Here is a 19909-nt window from a genome sequence, read left to right as displayed (position 1 = left end):
GAAGACGTTATGATTAGTCTCCAGGTGACTAAGTTCAAGCATAATGGCTTTTTCAAATGCTAGAACTTCGACTGGAAGTTGGTTATCGGACGGTGTGAAGGTCGATTTTGGCTTTAGACCTGTGTCCGAAGTGTCAAGGGTAGGTTCTTGGTTACTAAAGAACGCTTTCAGTTTGATAGTCCTCACAAAGTCTTGAATCTCCTATTGTAGACGAAATGGGTCAGGTTTGTTTGTCGGAACATATCCAAGCCCTTTATTAAGTACCTGGTTCTGCAAATCTGTCAAAGGCCAGGGGGATATATTGATGACTAAGTTCCCCTCTTGCTTGTGGAGGCTTGATTCGCTGTCATGCTCCTGGTGTGGACCCTGGGGTCTGCCTCGTCCTCTGTTTGCCAGGTGACGTTGTTGCCCTTCTTGTTCCTGCCTCTGCGGGGTCCCTGGCCCCATGCTAAAAAAGGCTCCGTGGTTTGGGGTGCGGGTGTTGGGTCTGGTCCCAATTGTGGGTACATAGGTCCCATAGGTGGTGGACCGTATTGGTATGGTATTTGGAACTGCCTTTGGTAAGGGTTGAATTGAGGAGGTCCTTGAAAACCTCTCCAGCCTCTTTGGCGTGGATATTGGGTTTTCTGTTGTCGGTAACCACCTCTTTGTTGGAAACCACCCGAATTAGTGTTCTGAAATGGTTCTCATCCTACCTCTCGGACCGCACACAGCAGGTCTTCACTCCTCCATTCACCTCCCCTGCCACACCACTCAAATGGGGAGTCCCACAGGGTTCCTCCCTGAGCCCGCTCCTTTTTAATGTGTATTTTACCCCCCTGGCCAAGCTGATCGCCCAGACGGGGATCAAATCCACTTCCTACGCTGACGACATTCAGCTTCTCTTCACTTTCGACTCCCCCTCCGCCTCAGCTTTTGATCCACTGAAATCCTGTCTTGGGGATATCTCGAGTTGGATGGATGCCAACTCCCTCTGACTCAATGCTGGAAAACCGAGATCCTGTTTTTCAACTCACCATCCCCCCTGGATTCTAGTATATGGTGGCCAGAAGACCTGAGCCTAGCCCCCACCCTAAAGACTCGGTGAGAAATCTAGGAGTACGCTGGGACAACCAACTTAGCTTTAACAATCAGGTACAAACAGTAGCAACCTCCTGCTTCGCAAAGATCAGAACTATAAAACGTCTTATCAATTACCTGCCGGCGGACTGCCGTAAGACTGTGATCCAGGCACTGATAACATCCCATCTTGATTACGTCAATGCCCTCTACCTTGGTATCACAGCAGGCCTCTGCCATAAACTTCAGACGGTCCAAAACGCCGCCGCCCGGCTGGTGGAGAGAATCCCTGCTAGACACCATATTTCTCCACACCTCCGTAAACTGCACTGGCTGCCCATAGCTAAAAGATGTATGTTCAAGGCCATGACACTGGCCTTCCGAGCATCAAAAGGCAGTGGGTCGGCACACTTGAAAAACACCCTGCGACCCTATGCCAACTCCAGAACTTTACGCTCCAATACCCTTCACTTCCTGGAAACTCCCCGATTTAAACACTCTCGGGCAGATGGAAAAACCTTTGAGGTCTGCACTTCTCAGCATTGGAACAAGCTTCCACTAGCCTTACGCACCTGTCCGACAGAATCAGCTTTCCGTAAATCCCTGAAAACACATCTATTCTCTTCTTAATACTGGATATCTGACCCTATGGCCTCTATTTTCAGAGTTCTCAGCGCCGGGACGCCCCGTTGGGGCCGCTGCGCGCTCTACAAAATACTCAAATAAATAAATAAATAAATAAATTAGTGCTAGTGGAGCTGCCATCTGAGCTCACACTATCAGTGTCACTTGTATTGCTCTTCGCCACATAGTCTGCTTTAGTATAAGGGTATGCCCTCTCTGCAGTGAAACGGTCCTTATCTTTCTTGAGTTTGTTGAACTTGCTTGTCTTAAGTGTGATTTCAAAGTCTGTCATTTGTTGGTTAAGTTCCTCCAGACCTTTCTTCAAGGCTGCAGGTGAAATGAAAGCCTTGAGTTGTACTTCTAGTTTCTGGATATCAACCTTAAGTTCTTGTGATATTCTCGTGGAAGTTTGTACTATTAGTACCAGCCAATCTCTGGTACAATGCCATGAGATCAGGGACCAGGCTTTTTTAAAACCAAGATCGTCCTGAAAGATGAAGGGTTCGTTTTTTACAATCAGGCCTTGAGGGGCTATTTTGTTCCTTAAATATTCTCTCATGAGGAGGCCATGTAAAGCAGCCCTGATCTGGACTTTTCTCAGATTTGTGAGTTCATCCCAGTCCGCCACTGATGGGCCTGGGTCACTGTTACTTAATCCTTCAAAGGGATTGACTTCTGCAAGGATCCTATCGACATCATCCTCCCCGAAGGTGAGGCCATGTTCGTACTCCATTCTGTTGTTGTGCGAATACAGGGAAGAGGTGTTTGGATGTAATGTGTGTCACGTGTACTAATGTGTGTCCAAGGGAGGGGCTCCCACAGCTGTGCACTGCTAAGGACAAATTAGGCAGCTCCACTAGCACTAATTCGGGTGGTTTCCAACAAAGAAGGCAACAAAGAGGTGGTTACCGACAACAGAGAACCCAATATCCACGCCAAAGAGGCTGGAGAGGTTTTCCAGGACCTCCTCAATTCAACCCTTACCAAGGGCACTTCCAAATACCATACCAATACGGTCCACCACCTATGGGACCTATGTACCCACAATGGGGACCAGACCCAACACCCGCACCCCAAACCACGCAGCCTTTTTTAGCATGGGGCCAGGGACCCCGCAGAGGCAGGAACAAGAAGGGCAACAACTTCACCTGGCAAACAGAGGACGAGGCAGACCCCAGGGTCCACACCAGGAGCATGACAGCGAATCAAGCCTCCACAAGCAAGAGGGGAACTTAGTCATCAATATATCCCCCTGGCCTTTGACAGATTTGCAGAACCAGGTACTTAATAAAGGGCTTGGATATGTTCCGACAAACAAACCTGACCCATTTTGTCTACACAAGGAGATTCAAGACTTTGTGAGGACTATCAAACTGAAAGCGTTCTTTAGTAACCAAGAACCTACCCTTGACACTTCGGACACAGGTCTAAAGCCAAAATCGACCTTCACACCGTCCGATAACCAACTTCCAGTCGAAGTTGTAGCATTTGAAAAAGCCATTATGCTTGAACTTAGTCACCTGGAGACTAATCATAACGTCTTCCAGAATATGAGTAAATTAGAGAATGAGGCTATAAGAGAACTCTCCCAGAATAAACAACTGACCATAAAACCCGCCGACAAAGGCGGGGCAGTGGTTATTCAAACCACCACCGCCTATGACCTAGAGTGTAGGAGACTCTTATCAGACAGGAGGAATTATCAGGTCTTGCTCAATGACCCCACTGAATCTTTATGCATACAGATAGGGGCGATGACTGAGTAGGCTTTGGCCCACAATTGGCTCACAAAGAAGGAATCAGACTTTTTGACATAAAAAAAACCCTCGCACACCATACTTTTATAGTATACCAAAGGTACATAAAAGTCTCACAAATCCACCGGGCCGCCAATCGTGTCTGGCGTTTCATCAATACTAGAGCCTCTGTCCAAGTTTGCTGATGCCTTCTTAAGACCCTTGGTACAAGCGACAGACACATACTTGAGAGACACAAAAGCAGTACTACAGTTACTACAAGATCTCCCATTTGACCAGGACTCACAGATGCTGTTGAGCCTAGACGTAGAGAGCCTCTACACCAGCCTTCCCCATGACGAAACCCTCCTTATCATCGAGGAGGTTCTACATTCTAACCCATGGAAATACCAAACCCCACAGGGTGTGGTGATGGAGTGCATTTCAACAGCACTTACAAAAAACTTTTTTGAATACGAAGGCACTCTATACTTGCAACAACATGGAACCAGCATGGGAAGTACTTTCGCGCCGAGCCTGGTGGAATTGTATGTGCACCACCTGGAGTCCACTAAGATCCTCCATCCCAACAATCCTTTCAGGGGCAAAATAAGCACCTGGCGACGCTACATAGATGGCGTCCTAGTCATCTGGGAAGGCGATGACCAATCAATCATGGATTTCATGACATGGCTGAACACACAAAATGCCTTCTTAAAAGTTACTCATTCGATGTCAAAAGAGTCAATGGTGTTCCTGGACTTAAATATCTACCATGAGTCAGGTTTCTTAAAGACTGAAACTCATTTCAAACCGACAGCGAGGAACTGTCTCCTACGGTTTGACAGTTTTCATCCTCGTCACTTAAGAGAAAACCTACCATATGGACAGTTTCTCCGCCTGTGCCGCAATTGTAGCAACGTAGCAAGGTACAAGTCCCAAGCCCAGGATTTGAGCAAAAAACTAAAACAAAGACTATATCCAGAAAAGGTTATAAGGTATGCTATGAAAAGGGCTGGTTATAACAATCGAGAGGCACTCCTGGAAGACAAAGTCCCAACAGAAGAAACTTTGAGCAGACCAGTATGTGTGACTACATATAGTACCCTCTCCAACCAGGTCACCAAACTGGTGAACAGACACTGGCGTATACTCACTAGTGGCAGGTTAAACTTGGAGAAACCTCTCTTTGCCCACAGGAGAGGAAGGAACCTCAAAGACATTCTTGTGCACACGAGACCACAAACCACAGTAACCAAACAACCACGGTTACAAGGAGTGCAGGGACACCACCCATGCGGAAATTGCAATAGTTGCCACTTAACAAAGAAAAGTAACACTTTAACTTTCAAGAATGGCACAATGTGGGAACAACGAGTGTTCACCAATTGCAACAGCAAGAATGTTGTTTATCTCATCACATGCCCTTGTAACTTGGAGTACGTGGGTATGACCACTCGAGCAGTTAAGACCAAAATAAATTAACATAAGAGCAACGTGAGGTGCAAAAAATCAACCACAAAAATGGCAGCACATTTTTTGGAGGCGCGACATTGTGTCAATGAACTACACTGGACTGTTATTGAACAGCTCCCCACTGATGTTGGCCTATTTGAAAAGGAACAAAGGTGGGTTTTCCATTTGGGCACTGATACCAACGGACTCAATGATTCTATTCCATGGGGCCAGCTGCGATGACTTATGGGCTCATAGGTCTCATCAACCCCATCGAAAAACTAGCTATACTTGACTTCCCAGCTTTAAACGTTTTGTGAGGTTATTGTTGGGAATTATGTGCCCCTCCATAAGAGATCGATATATGCATAGGTTTGCCCATTACTACCCTAGCGTAATATGATCTGAGTGAGCATTTGTTCCTATCTGTGTCCCCATTATATGCACAGAGAAGCTTACAGCAATCCATTGTACATAAATGCGGGTCTAATGCTCGTTTTTAAAGTTATACCTTTGGTATTAGCATTCGTATTTTGCCTCGAGTAGGTGTATACAAGATCCCTCTGTCCCTGCCCTCCACACACGCGCAGGGTTATGGCGCGATATCACGCACGCGCGTTAGACTAACAACAGACAACAGGGTCTCTCGCTACTCCTGAGCGCATGCGCACTTGACAGAAAAACGCCCACCTCAACAGAGAACAGGGTCTCTCACTACTCCAGCGCGCATGCGCCCTTGACAGAATTACGCTCACCTCATCCGCGCAAAAACGGCAAACTAATTAAGGTTACAATCCTTTTTTGGGCTTGATCCGCTTTGTGTTAAGCAGTAATTAAGAGCGTACTTTGCAGTATATAAGGGGCGAGCCTTCAACACACGGCAGAACGTCGGAGCCGCGTTGAGGGGAAGATAGCCCATCGAGGCTTGCTGTAACCGTGAGTTTGATGCCTAGGGAACCATGTCTACGTTACCCGTGAGTAGTACCAACCAAAACCTGAACTAAGCTTCCTATGTCCTTTAGGTAGCCGCATTGAGCCGGAAGGCACCCCCAATACCACGCAGGGCTCATGAGGCCATCCAGTCTTAATATATAAGTAAGCATTGAACAAACTAATCTTCCTCCAATAATTCAACCACTAAGGAGAAGCATATGACTTATTGATTGTAATGTATATGTCCCTGTCTCTATGTGTGTCCTTGTCCTTTTCTTTTCAGGGTTCTAAACCTTATCTGGTCACAGACTACCCTTTATTTTCGAACAGGTCATTTTCCTGATGAGAATATACGTCCTACTGTGATGATATGATTTACTATGCTTTTTATCGTTACAGGTCTTGTTCTAATATCGCCAACTGGGCGCAACAGACCATTGTATTATAAACACAATTAGGAACATTACACCTAATTCTTTTGAAGATAGAATTTTTGTAAAAAAAACACTTTGACATCTACACTGCATGTGAGTAAGGTGAGGAGGTTTGTGCACTCCCTCGTCCTGAAGAAGGGGTTTTTACACTCCGAAACATGTCGACGCACTTTCTGAGGTTGATGTACCTTAAAACACAGTAACAACCTCTTCTTGCACCCTTTTAACGATACCAGCCCAGGGCTTAATAAAGTTTATTTTTACCCTACGAGCCAGGTATTTTTTAACTATCACTTTTCACCACCCCACCACTCAAACTTAATCCCTCACACACACCAACACATAGTACACTTCAAGTGCTCCTATGTAGTCGTGAGTCGTAGCACGCCCCATCCCGTAGAGGGGTGCGAAGACCCCAATGATGAAGCATGACACCAAGGGGCCTGTTGGTGTGTGAGGGTATTTTACACAACACTGTGTGCTCCCCACCACTGTTTCGAAACACAACACCAATTTATAGGATGCAGGTGTCTTATTTTAAGTCATTCAGCAACAATTATTCAGCCAGCATGCACAGCACACAACTAAAGGGCATGAATGTAAGATTGGAAATAATATTGCAGGAGCAGACACTTTCCACACAAAATCTTAATTCACAAAACATGAAGCCACAGGCCGCTGCCTGCACTTACGCAAAAAGAACACTACAAACCTCTCCGTCTCTTCTCTCTACCCTGTCAATGGAAAGAGAGAAGGAAGCGTAAGGATAAAAGTGCAGTTTGACACGATCTCAAAAAGGAATTTGTTTTCAAACTGAACACCACACACAAACGAGGCTGTAATTCTTTTTCCACGGCTTATAATGTACTTTTGATAAGAATGTTGGTGCCGGTCGACGTTCTCTTTATTTCTTCTAGCAAAGAGCTGGGCAGCTCCCGCTTCCAGGAGGTGACCCTGTGACCTGCATCTTTTTAAGGCCCATTGAAGATGTCCTTACTCACCCCACCCTCCGAGACTCCTCTGACAGAGGACAGCGAGCGTAACGTAAGTGATGTAACTCACATCCCAGACGATGTATGTAATGCCAGGTGCTGCACGACAGCACAGGGGCCCCCTGTAGTGTGTCCCCTGGGGGGGGGGGGGGGGGGGGGGGGGCTGTGTTACGCCAGGATTCAGAAATAGGGGTAGCCCTTCAGATCACGAGAAGCCTATAGGGATGAACAGTGCAGTGAATTATGGGTAAGGCTGGTGATCCTGCCCAGACACAGGGCTTAATGAGGTGGTAAAGACTCCGGTCTTTCCTTCCTCGTGCCCTCTTGCTGACGGGCGCCGCTTCCATCATTCACGCTTGGGTCTCACTTCTCCTTTCGTCTTCTCCCCACCCACATCACTTCCCCTTTCGGTTAGAAACAGCCCGGGAGTACTCGGTACTAAGCGCCGAGGCTTCACGGGGCCTCGCTGGCATTCACTGCGGTCTGTGGGACTGCACTGGACTCTGTGGGACTGCACCGCTCTTGTTGGACCGACCCAGGGCCGCGTGAACTACACTGCGTTATCTGGACATCACCGCTTATTTGCACAGCACTGGGCTTGCTGGATAGTTGAGTCACCTGTTTTCTACAGCGGGGCACTGTGTTTTGCCGGAATATACTGGGCTCTGCCGGGCCTGCTGTAATCCCGTTTTGGGCGATCTTAATCCAGGAATGTCGCTACCACGCCAACTGAGGGACGAGAGGTGAGCACAGCGCAGTGATGCTAGCAGCAGTTTGTACCGCGCCACATGCAGGCGATCAATAGCTTCAGGGCGCTTGTGAGCGGCTGAACAAGACATGGGGTGAACGTGAAAGCATGATTGAGGGAGGTGTACTAAGCGGAGACTGTATTACTGATAAGTAATGACGAGATGTGTCACACGCTCGTGAATGGCAAATTGTGTTGCGCATTCTGGAAAGTTTAATGTTTGTTGTCACACACTGCAGTGATGAAACAGGCCACACACTCATGAAAGATACCGTGGCGCACACAGTGAGGTATAGGGACCATGTTCACACTCAGGACTAGTGAATTGTGTCGTACAGACTCAGGAGAGGGGAATTGTGTTGCATACCCTTGAGTGGAGATGTGCGTCATAGACATGAACCCTGAACTATGTCACTTGCTCAGAAATTTTAAAGTGTTACTCAATCTAGGAGGAGAGGAGAGGAGAGTGCCACATAATTATCAATGGGCTTGCCTCACACTTGGGCATGAGGAAGAGTGCACCACGCACGGTAATGATAACTAGAGAACTCTGACGTGCGTTGCACACTCACAAATGGTGAACTAGGATTTACACTCAAGAATGGTAAAATGTGCCTCACAGTCAAGATTGGGGAAGTGTGTTGCACTTGCACACCTGTGTATGCAAAAATAACAGTCGATGGACAGAATGCAGAACAATGTCATACATTCACCCCAGTACAGAGATCTGGCCTAATTCCATCGTTTTTTTGCTCGCCATTCCAGTTTGAACCCAGCCATATGCAAACCAGTCTTGACCCTGTGCTCCATGGGAACAGTCCAGCCTGAACTGCCAAGCCAGGTCCTCCCTGGACTGGAAACAAGCATCCAAGGACCGGTTTCGGGCTTTCAGCCCCCATCAGCCTGGATAGCTTGATTCCAGTGGCATGGAGAGCACGGGACTTACGTCTGAGCATACCCTTCCCACTCGGGGTGACAAATGCAAAAATAACAGTTGATGGACAGAATGCAGAACAATGTCATACATTCACCCCAGTACAGAGATCTGGGCCTAAATCCATCGTTTTTTTGTGCTCACCATTCCATTCCAGTTTGAACTCAGCCATAGGCAAATCAGTCTTGACCCTGTGCCCCTTGTGAACAGTCCAGCCCGAACTGCCAAGCCAGGTCCTCCCTGGACTGGAAACAGGCATCCAAGGACCGGTTTCGGGCTTTCAGCCCTCATCAGCCTAGATAGCTTGATTCCAGTGGCATGGAGACCACAGGACTCACATCTGAGCATACCCGTCCCACTCGGGGTGACAATTGCAAAAATACGATGGATTAAACCCAGATCTGTGACTGGGGATGAACGTTTTTCCATTGTGCAACATTCCGTTCATCTTGTGTGTTTTGCTGTCACCCTATGTGAGAAGGGTATGCCCAGACGTGGGTCCCTTGCTCACTAAGCCACTGGAGTCAAGCTATCCTGGCTGAAGACGGCTGATAGTCAGAAACCGGTCCTAGGATGCTTGATTCCGGTCCAGGAAAGACTTGGCTTGGCAGTTCGGGCTGGACTGTTCCCATGAGGCACAGAGTCAAGACTGATTTGCATATGGCCATGTCTGAACTGGGGTGGCTTGGTGAGCAAAATAACGATGGATTAAGCCCAGTTATGTGACTGGGGGTGAATGTTTATCCATTGTGCAAAATTCCATTCATCATCTTGTTTGTTTTACTGTTCACCCTATGTGAGAAGGGTATGCCCAGACGTGGGTCCCTTGCTCACTAAGCCACTGGAGTCAAGCTATCCTGGCTGAAGACGGCTGATAGTCAGAAACCGGTCCTAGGATGCTTGATTCCGGTCCAGGAAAGACTTGGCTTGGCAGTTCGGGCTGGACTGTTCCCATGAGGCACAGAGTCAAGACTGATTTGCATATGGCCATGTCTGAACTGGGGTGGCTTGGTGAGCAAAATAACGATGGATTAAGCCCAGTTATGTGACTGGGGGTGAATGTTTATCCATTGTGCAAAATTCCATTCATCATCTTGTTTGTTTTACTGTTCACCCTATGTGAGAAGGGTATGCCCAGACATGGGTCCCTTGCTCACTAAGCCACTGGAGTCAAGCTATCCTGGATGAAGACGGCTGATAGCCAGAAACCGGTCCTAGGATGCTTGATTCCGGTCCAGGAAAGACATGGCTTGGCAGTTCGGGCTGGACTGTTCCCATGAGGCACAGAGTCAAGACTGATTTGCATATGGCCATGTCTGAACTGGGGTGGCTTGGTGAGCAAAATAACGATGGATTAAACCCAGATCTGTGACTGGGGGGGAATGTTTTTCCATTGTGCAACATTCCGTCCATCATCTTGTGTGTTTTGCTGCACACCTGTGTATGGCCAAGTGTGCCACATACACTCAAGGATGGTGGGATTTGTCTTACATTCAACAATGGTGAAGTGTGTTCGACATTTAGAAATGGTCACTAATGCCTCTCAAAAACTGTGTGGCATGTCTCTCATTCCAAAATAGTTACAAGTGTAACAGATTCCAGCATGACAAAGCACAACATGCACTGCTTAACTATCTGGAGATGATAGTGTGGGTGTTCTTAAGTGTGTCATTGGGTGTGACAGTAAAGTTATTTTTAAAGAAACCCCTCACCTCCAGGGATGCTAACACAGATTGCGCATGCACGGTCTGCCCGGGTTAGAGAGATATCCCACTGCAATGAAACTGCCTTCATTGAACCTGGGACCCCCCCCCCCTTCATCTTTAATCCTGGTATGATTGAATACATTTGTAGTATTTTCCTTGGCAAAACGTCTGTGACTTGTCGCGATAATAAAGTGCTTTGTGTGTACTACTGTCTGCATGGCACCTCCTGACGGTAGCCTCTCTCTTTCAGTGATTTCGCCCAGTTGCCAGATGATGTGCCAGTGTTCGCTCACATCGCCGACATCGAGGAGAAGAAAGGCTGGTCCAATTATTTTGTAAGCACCACCTGTTTATAGACCATAAGTGTGTTGGTAAGGTGGGAAAATCGTTGAGTTGATCATCAAAGGCTGGAACCATGCCAGATTTTCAGTATATCCAAATGAGATAAATATAGATACAGATAACTTAAATGGAAATTATTCATATATTCTATAGGAACAATGAAATCCAGGCATGACGCTGGTAGCTGGGACCAGTACTTATTTAGAGCCGGTGGATTCCGGTGAGGGCAATCAGCACTCCTTTTTGAGGACCGACACTTATTTTTTTATCTGATACTTCAAGAGAAAGAGAAAGATTTAAAAGGGCAGGGAGAGTTTGGTAATTGATTAAAGAGGCATGAGGTGGATTCAAGACAATCTAACCTTTGTATTCCGCACGCTGGTGCTGACCTTGGGCTTCTGAGCAGAGCTTTGGGCACCAGCACTTATTCTTCAACAAATTAAGCACTGCCTGGGACCAAATGTAGGCACATTAGGCAGTGTCCCAGCTATGAGGAATTGTTATTCTTCTACCCAACAAAAATTGAGGATGATTGGGAGGAAATTGGGGATAAAATCTGAATACTAAAAATTTACCAAATCCCTCTTCTTTCTAGATGTTTCTGATCAGCGTCAAGACAAAGGGAGGAGGGAATTACCTGATTTACCGTCGTTACAACCAGTTCTATGACCTCAATGCCACCCTGGAAGAGCAGTACGGGCCCGAGAGCCCCAACAGCACCTACAGAATCAACCTTCCAATAATGCCAGGTGAGAAAGTGCAGCCCTCTTCCTTTTCACAGCTCCCCACCGATGTGATCTTATTGTTTTGTCTCTTGTTCTATAGCTCTGCCATTTCCCTGGTTGTCCTTCTGTCTGCATGTGTTCCCATCTCTCTCATTCTGTTTCCTGTTCTCTCCTATTCTTCCTCTCATCTTTCCTCAGCTTCCTTATATCTCACCATTTCATGACCTCTCTCTTTACAGTCTTCTCTTCTAACTTTGAACCTTTTAGAAGGTATCTTGTGTTATGAATCATCTTCTGCATCTGATAACTCTAACTCAATTACCTAACTTTTATCAGTCACCGCTCCATCTCTTCCTCAGTGGGAGAAATGTTTCACACATTTGATATTTTCTCTGACTCCATTTTGAACCATTTCTCTCTTTTGTAGGGAAGGTTTATGTGGGAAACAAACGTAACATCGCAGAGAGCCGCATCCCTATCCTTAACATCTATATGAAGGTACTGTGAGCGTCAATTTGAATTAGTGTTATGCCGATTAGCTAAAATAAAAGGTCAATACTTGACATTTGGAACATATGTATATAAAATGACTAATTAAACTGTAGATAAGTGTGTAAGTTAAAAGGCACCATGAATTACAAATTAGAAACACACCTTCGGTTAGGACAGGGACTGGTATTGAAACAAAAATAGAATGGAGAGGCCCCAAAAGCTTTTTTGCTCGAGTCTGCATTTTGGTCAAGAACGGCAAAAATCTAACTTTAGACCCTTATTTGTTCACTGGCATGTAGAAAACAACAGGTTTGTAGGTACAGGGTTGATACTGAGGCCTGCCAATCTCAATTTATTTGCCACCTCAGGTCCACCAGGTAACACAAGTCCTTATTTATTTTTCTACCATTGCTGATTTCATGAGCCGACTTGGAGTACATCAAAAGTCTGTCATATGTTAAAGTGGTTACATGTTCCTTACTTCTTTTAAAATACTTTTGATACTGCAAAAGTTAAAAACTCAGTGGATACCTATCTGAAATCCAAAATCTGGTGCAGGATTGAAAATCTGCTTGTACAACATTGTGGCAGTGTAAGATTGCAGCCTCACTGTGTCTATCTTACATACACTGTCAAGAAATGTCAATTGACCAAGATTTGGTGGCGTGTGTGAAATATCTGGTTATTTTTTAGAAGTTTTTAAAAGTATTCTTCCAAAGGTGACTTTATTTTAAGTGTGACAGGTGTTTTTATTATTGCTCTATTCGTTTGATGATCAGTCTAGTGTACAAAAACGCTCACAAAACCAATGCTTGGCTCCTGGGAAAAACTAGTATTTATCCAGTTTATAGGAGAGGGAGCACGATGGCGAGAGAACTTCAAAGTGCCTCCTTCTTAACAAGGTCTGGTTGAAGCCTTTGGGTGCTGATGACCCCTCCCTTAATAAAATACCTTTGACCATTCTAACACTGTAGCTCATCCAGGTCAGGACCATTATCCCCAGGCATGAACACAGATGCCACCAGGTCTAGAAAGGAAGTGTCTAGTGAGATTCTCTTTTTTTTTTGTTGAAATATTTCATTATTTTCACCTGGTATAGAGTTACAAAATGCATTCAGTTATTATTTCAAATTCAACAAATTCGTCATATACATACACAATCTGTTCTCATCTTATAAAAAACAAAAAAAAACAAAAACATAAAAGATACTAAGCATAAGTCATAACTAAATGTCAATTCAATTCAGTTCTAATTTCCCCCAGATTTTCTCATACTTCTGAAACGATTTAATACCTCTAAGTTCTGCTAGCGTACATTCCATAGTTTTAATTTCATTAACCAGATACCACCATTCCAATACGTTAGGTGGGTTAGGACTGATCCAGGCTCTAGCTAAAGTTAGTTTAGCACAGGAGAGTAAGATAGATAACAATACGGAGTGTGGTTGGTTTGTAGTATATTGTCCTAGTATTACCATAGGGGCTGTTAGTGGTATGCTGGAAACATCTTTTATGGCTAAAATTTTCCCCACTTCTTCCCAGAACTTCCCTAATTTTGGACAAGTGAACAACATATGTATAAGATCTACTGCATATTCATCACATTTTGGGCACTTGGTTTTCTCTCCCGAAGTGTTGTTTGAGACCCATTTAGAGATCTTTTCTGGGGTATAATATAACATGTATATAGTTCTATATTGCTGTAGACGTAGGCTAGAGGATCTTACATAATAATGGATATTGGTATATGAGATGCTTATTTGTTTTCCTGTTATGTTAGTTCCTAGTTTTGCATTCCATTTATTAGCTAGTAATTCATTATCATCCATTTTTAAATCTGTGAAGATCTTATATGCCAGACTAATTATTGATTTCTCCTTTTTGGAGTTTAAGAGTTCCCAAATACCCCCGCTCGATAAGATTTTAATTTTGTTCTTCCGCACTAAAAAGTCGTATATTTGCCTATATTTGAACTCGTGTGTGTCGGACAGTCCATATATTTGTTTTAAGGTGCAGAAATCCATTATGCCTTGAGTAGTGTATAGGTCCCCTAGCACCTCGACTCCTTTCGTTTGCCACCTTCGGAATTCCCCATCACTAAATATGCTAGGTAGTCCGGGATTATCCCATAAGATTAATTGAGTGTGAAATATAGTGCTTTTACAGTAGATAAGTATATCTTTCCATATCTTTACTAAATCCCGTGCGGTCTTGAATTTGACCCTTTTGTAGAAGTTAGGGTCTGTAATGCGGAGTAAAAATTGTTTAGAATCTTCTTTTAGAAGTAAATGGTGGTAAAAAAGCAGATTCTCTGTATCCAATAAAGATCTAATACGCCTTATAAATGAGGCCCAGAAGTAGAGTTTCAAATCTGGAAAATTAAGGCCTCCTGATCCGATTTGATTTTTTAACATCTTCAACGATCTCCTAGCTTTCTTATATCCCCAGATAAAGTTGCAGAATATGCTATCTAGTTGTTTGAAAAAAAGCCTATTTTGTGCTAAAGGGATTGATCTAAATAGGTATAGATATTTGGGTATGATTTTCATTTTTATTAAATTTATTCTGCCAATTAAATTTAATGGAAGTCGGTGCCATTTTTTTAAGTTCATGGTAGTAGTTTTCATAAGTTTATTATAATTAATCTTATTTAGCTCTTTAATGTTTGAGGTAATTTCTACTCCTAAATAGGTAGCAGTCTTACAGATTTCAGGCATTGATTGGGGGGGTGCAAAGTTAGCTATTATTTGAGTTTTATGAGTGTTTAATTTGTAGCCAGATATATTGCCAAATTTTAATGCTTCCAGATTAATTGCTTTCAGGGAGTCAATGACTTCAGTCGAATAAATAGCAATGTCATCTGCATAAGCAGTTATTTTTAAGCTTTGCCTACTGGTTTTAAAGGGTATTATTTCTGGTTGATTATCCAATGCCTTTAGAAACGGCTCTAGTGATAAAGCAAATAATAAAGGTGACAAAGGGCACCCTTGACGTGTGCCTCTCCTGATTGCGAAGTAATTTGAAGTAAGGCCACAATAACTAACGTATGCGGTTGGATTGTCATAGAGTGCCAGAATCCCATTTAAAAAGTTTCCACTGAACCCCATATGTCCCATTATATGCCACAGATAATTCCACCCCACCCGATCGAATGCTTTTTCAGCGTCGAGCATTATCATTGCTAGGGGAGTAGACTCTACCTCTGCTATATCGAAAGCTGTTATTGCCGTGTTTACATGGGCTGATGTATCCCGCCCCGTCACAAACCCGTGTTGCTGTGTGCTTACTATTTTAGGCAATAGTGGTGCAAGTCTTCTTGCTAAGCATTTTGCGAAAATCTTGGCGTCGGCATTAATTAAGGAGATAGGTCTATATGAGCCCATCTCCTCTTTAGGTTTGCCCTTTTTGTGAAAGAAAACAATTTTTGCCTTATTCCAAGAGTGTGGGGCGGCCCCTGTTCTACTTGTATGATTGATTACTTCTAGAAGAAGGGGTGTTAACTCCTCCAAGCATGATTTATACAATTCTAAAGGGATAGCGTCCTCCCCGGCAGCTTTACCTGATGGCAATGATTTTATAGCTTCTCTTAGTTCTTCTTTAGTTATTTCTATAGCCAGATTTTCAGCCTCATAGATTGTTATTTTGTTCGTTGGGTTTTCTTTTAGGTAATTGTCAATTGTATTGCCATTAGGCGTGTTCTCTGGTGTATACAAAATTTCATAATATTTGGCAAACTGTTGTATTATATGGTCTGTCTGGTTATATCTTTTATTATCAACCCCAATAATTTGTGAAACCGTAGATTCTGCTCTATCCTCTGCTACTTTGAACGCTAAAATGTTGCCAATTTTGTCACCCCCCTCATATTGTGTGAATTTGTATTTGTGAATCTGTGCGCTCCTTTTTTTTAATAAAGCTTCTTTAGTCTTACATTTTAGCTGACTCAGGTTTGTATTTATAGTCAGAGTTGATAGATTCCGTCTTAGAGCCTCTACTAGTTTCGTCTCTTCTGCAGCAATATCCGAAGTCAAGGTTAAATTACATTTACGTCTTACTTGATTTTGTTTTAGGACATATGCCTGTACGTACCCTCTAATACTTGCTTTGCAAGTGTCCCATACTGTTAGGCAAGAAGCAGTATTTCTGTTAAAGGTCAGGAATTCTATAATGTGTTGTTTCAGTTGTGTAATGAAGATCATATTCGATATTAAATTTCTTGGAAATGTAAAGGCTCTAGGAGGATTGCGTTTTTGAGAGATGGTTAGTTCAACCATAATAGGGTTGTGATCAGATGTGATGCGTGGGTGTATGACCATTGTTGTTATAGAGCTCATCAATGAATCTGATATTAGGGCCATATCTAAGCGTGAACATAGTTTATGAGGAGCTTCGCCCTATGACCACCTCCTGCTGCTCTTTCATCGACCTGGCACATATGCCCACAGGTACTGACTTAAAATGTCCCCACTGTAACACCATCATCCCCTTTACTGACGGCACCACCGCCATTAATTCCACCAAGCACATCAAGGTGAAGCATATTAATATGGCCCTTATCAACGCACGATCCTTGGCTAAACACTGCCAAGAGATCGCTGACCTAATTATTGACTATAATTTAGATGCACTGTACGTAACTGAAACATGGACTGATGACGCTTCCGCTCCAGACCTGGTTACGGCAGTTCCACAAGGATACACTGTCCACAGGCAGGACAGGGTGAAAAATAGAGGTGGAGGACTGGCCATCATAATCAAAGAGCAATTCGAAATTCGCACCTCCCCCATTCTAGCCATGGCATGTGAGGCCATGCATTTCATTATAAAATTCACCCCTTCCTTTAGTTTTAAAGGAGTGCTCTTATACCGTCCCCCTGGGTCCAGAGCAGCGTTTCTAACCAATCTGGGGATTATAACTGAATCCATAGCCACAGACGAGTCCACCACCGTCATGGGCGATTTCAATTTCTATCTTGAACAAAACCCCGATAAGGACACTATCTCCCTTACGTCAGACCTAGAATTAATCGGCCTCAGGCAAATGGTTAACGCCCCAACTCATCAAGCAGGACATACACTTGATGGCATATTCACCAATATCGAAGACCTACATGTCACCGATATTCTCCCTATGACCTGGACGGACCACTCGGCCATTTTCATTAACATGACCATTAAAGAACAACTGAGCAAAAAGACCTCTCAGTTTAAGCCAGGTCCTTTTAAAGCATGGAAGGATTTAAACTATGATAGCTTAAATACACTATTAAACAACCTCAGACCGAATCTATCTAATGATCCCAGTGCTGCTACACACCAATTCCATGAATGGCTGAGCGTGGCCACCTCGCAACTAGTACCCACTAAGTCTCTTTCGAGAAATAGGAGCACCCCGACTGCCCAATGGTACACAAAAGAGCTAAAAACTCAAAAACAACTGACAAGGAATAAGGAAAGACACTGGCGACGAGCTTATGACAACGAAAGTAAGGACAAATATAAAGATGCTCTAGCCACTTACAAAACCATGATAACGGCAGCAAAAAAGGTCTTTTTCTCTAAACATATAGAACAAGCCAAAAATTCTAGCAAACAGCTATACAATATTGCTAAAACATTATCGGGTAACACACGTGATTTAACCCCCCCCCCCTCGCAATCATTATGCGATGCCTTGTCAGAGTTTTTCTTTGCGAAGGTAAACAATATATATCAAGCTTTCACCTCAGAACCATCTTCCAACCCCACCCCCCCTCCTCTGCCTGTCCGGAGCAATTCCCTGACAAGTTTTAATCCTTTAACTATTGATCAAACCAAGATCTTACTGAAATCAGTTAAATCAGGATCAGCCTTGGACCCATGCCCTACGTCAGTGTTGACCACGGTATCAGACACTATCATTCCTACTCTTACTCTAGTCTGCAACACCATCTTGTGCTCCGGATCCTACCCGGATTCCTTGAAAAACACTCTAATCAAACCTTTATTAAAAAAAGCTAATCTCGACAGACAAGAGCTGAAAAACTATCGACCTATAGCAAGTCTCCCATTTTTAGCGAAAATTACGGAGAAAGCTATGAACCAACAGCTCTCAGATTATATAGAGACATATAATCTGCTCGATGACACCCAGTTTGGGTTCCGTAAATATCACGGGACGGAAACCGCTCTTATTAAAGCAGCGGATGATATAAGAGCCATCCGGGACCAAGGAGGGACAGCCCTGCTGGTACTCTTAGACCTTTCCGCAGCATTCGACACGGTTGACCACAAGACCTTAGTCAACCGTGTCGAAAAAATGGGTATCCAGTCCACTGCGAGAAATCTGCTGGCCTCCTTCCTGGCTAACAGAACCCAGGCTGTCACACTAGGCCCATTTCAATCTGCCAGTCGGTCGTTACCTTGTGGGGTACCTCAAGGCTCATCCCTAAGTCCGACACTTTTCAACATCTATGTGTCGGACCTTGCTAGTGTCATCAAAGCACATGGGATGAGCCTAACCTCCTACGCTGACGACACGCAGCTGGTGCTGGCCATTAAGGGCGACGGTCAGGAGGTAGCCGAACGGTTCCAATCTGGCATGTCTGCCATAGGTGAGTGGATGGCAGGTAACTGCCTGAAGCTAAACTCCGACAAAACGGAGGTAGTCATCTTTGGCAATCTCTCACCATCCTGGCCGACATCTTGGTGGCCATCTACTTTTGGCACTCCACCTTGTCCTACCTCCAAGGTCAGAAATTTGGGAGTTGTATTCGATGACCAGCTCAACTTTATGGCCCATGCCAATAAGGTAGCTTCCACGGCCCATTTTAAACTCAGGATGATTAGGAAAATCCTGCCTTTTCTACCTGACACGGCCGCTAAGACCCTGGTCACATCATTGGTTCTTACCTCCCTAGACTATTGCAACGGCCTCTTTCTGAACGCCCAAAAAAGAGTCACTAAAAAGCTTCAGACGGTACAAAACGCGGCCGCACGCCTGCTATCCAAAACACCCAAATTCGCTCCTATCTCAGACACTCTGAGAACCTATCACTGGCTCTCTATCCAAAATAGGATAAAGTTTAAAGCCATGTGTATAGTTTACAAGGTAATGCAGGATCAGGGGCCTCGTTTCCTGAAAGAGCAATTAAAACCTTACAAACCTGTCAGAGCACTTCGATCCTCTGTACTGAATCAACGAATCACTCCACGTAGTAGGACAGTTACATGGGGCGACCGTCGCTTCCTTTTCGCAGCCTCCAAGATCTGGAACACCCTACCTCACCATGTTAAATCCAGCCCCTCACTCCTACAGTTCAGAAAAAAACTGAAAACGTGGTTATTCGACCAGTAACACACTCACTCAGTTCACCGTTCCAACTTCTAGGGAGAGACATTACTGCAGTCTAGCGCCGAGACACCCAAGGGTATTTGGTTGCGCTCTATAAATGCCAGTAATAAATAAATAAATAAATATAGCCTGGGGTATTTGGATGCAGTGAATTCCATACATCTTTAACACTGTGTAACTTGCATAAATTAAGGATAGATGTTCTAGTTCTAGGCATTCGAATATAATTACCTGGGCGTGTTGTATCCATCTGACCATTCATAATGCAGTTAAAATCACCCATTATTATAACTTCTCCTTCCTAATCTAATAGGGCTATACTTAATTGTTCAAATATTCGAGGGTCTTCTCTGTTTGGTCCATATACAACGCATGCGACATACTTCTGATTATTAT

At 44.3% G+C, this 19909-nt stretch overlaps 1 protein-coding gene across 1 annotated transcript in view; it reads left to right on the top strand.

Annotated features, from left to right (window-relative positions):
- Window positions 1–7646: 7646 nt before the first annotated feature.
- NCF4 (neutrophil cytosolic factor 4) overlaps window positions 7647–19909 on the top strand; it is a 116555-nt gene continuing 104292 nt past the window's right edge. Inside the window, exons 1-4 of the mRNA XM_086963209.1 lie at window positions 7647–7976; window positions 10872–10956; window positions 11559–11712; window positions 12116–12186. Of these exons, the coding sequence (XP_086819335.1) occupies window positions 7945–7976; window positions 10872–10956; window positions 11559–11712; window positions 12116–12186 (342 nt within the window). The 5' untranslated portion in view covers window positions 7647–7944. The remainder of the gene's footprint in view (window positions 7977–10871; window positions 10957–11558; window positions 11713–12115; window positions 12187–19909) is intronic.

This window comes from Lissotriton vulgaris, chromosome 1_1 (genome assembly GCF_964263255.1).
Source record: "Lissotriton vulgaris chromosome 1_1, aLisVul1.2, whole genome shotgun sequence".
NCBI classification, from domain to species: Eukaryota; Metazoa; Chordata; class Amphibia; order Caudata; family Salamandridae; genus Lissotriton; species Lissotriton vulgaris.
The sequence above is the reverse complement of the archived record's forward strand: the minus strand, read 5'-3'. Positions and strand labels throughout refer to the sequence as shown.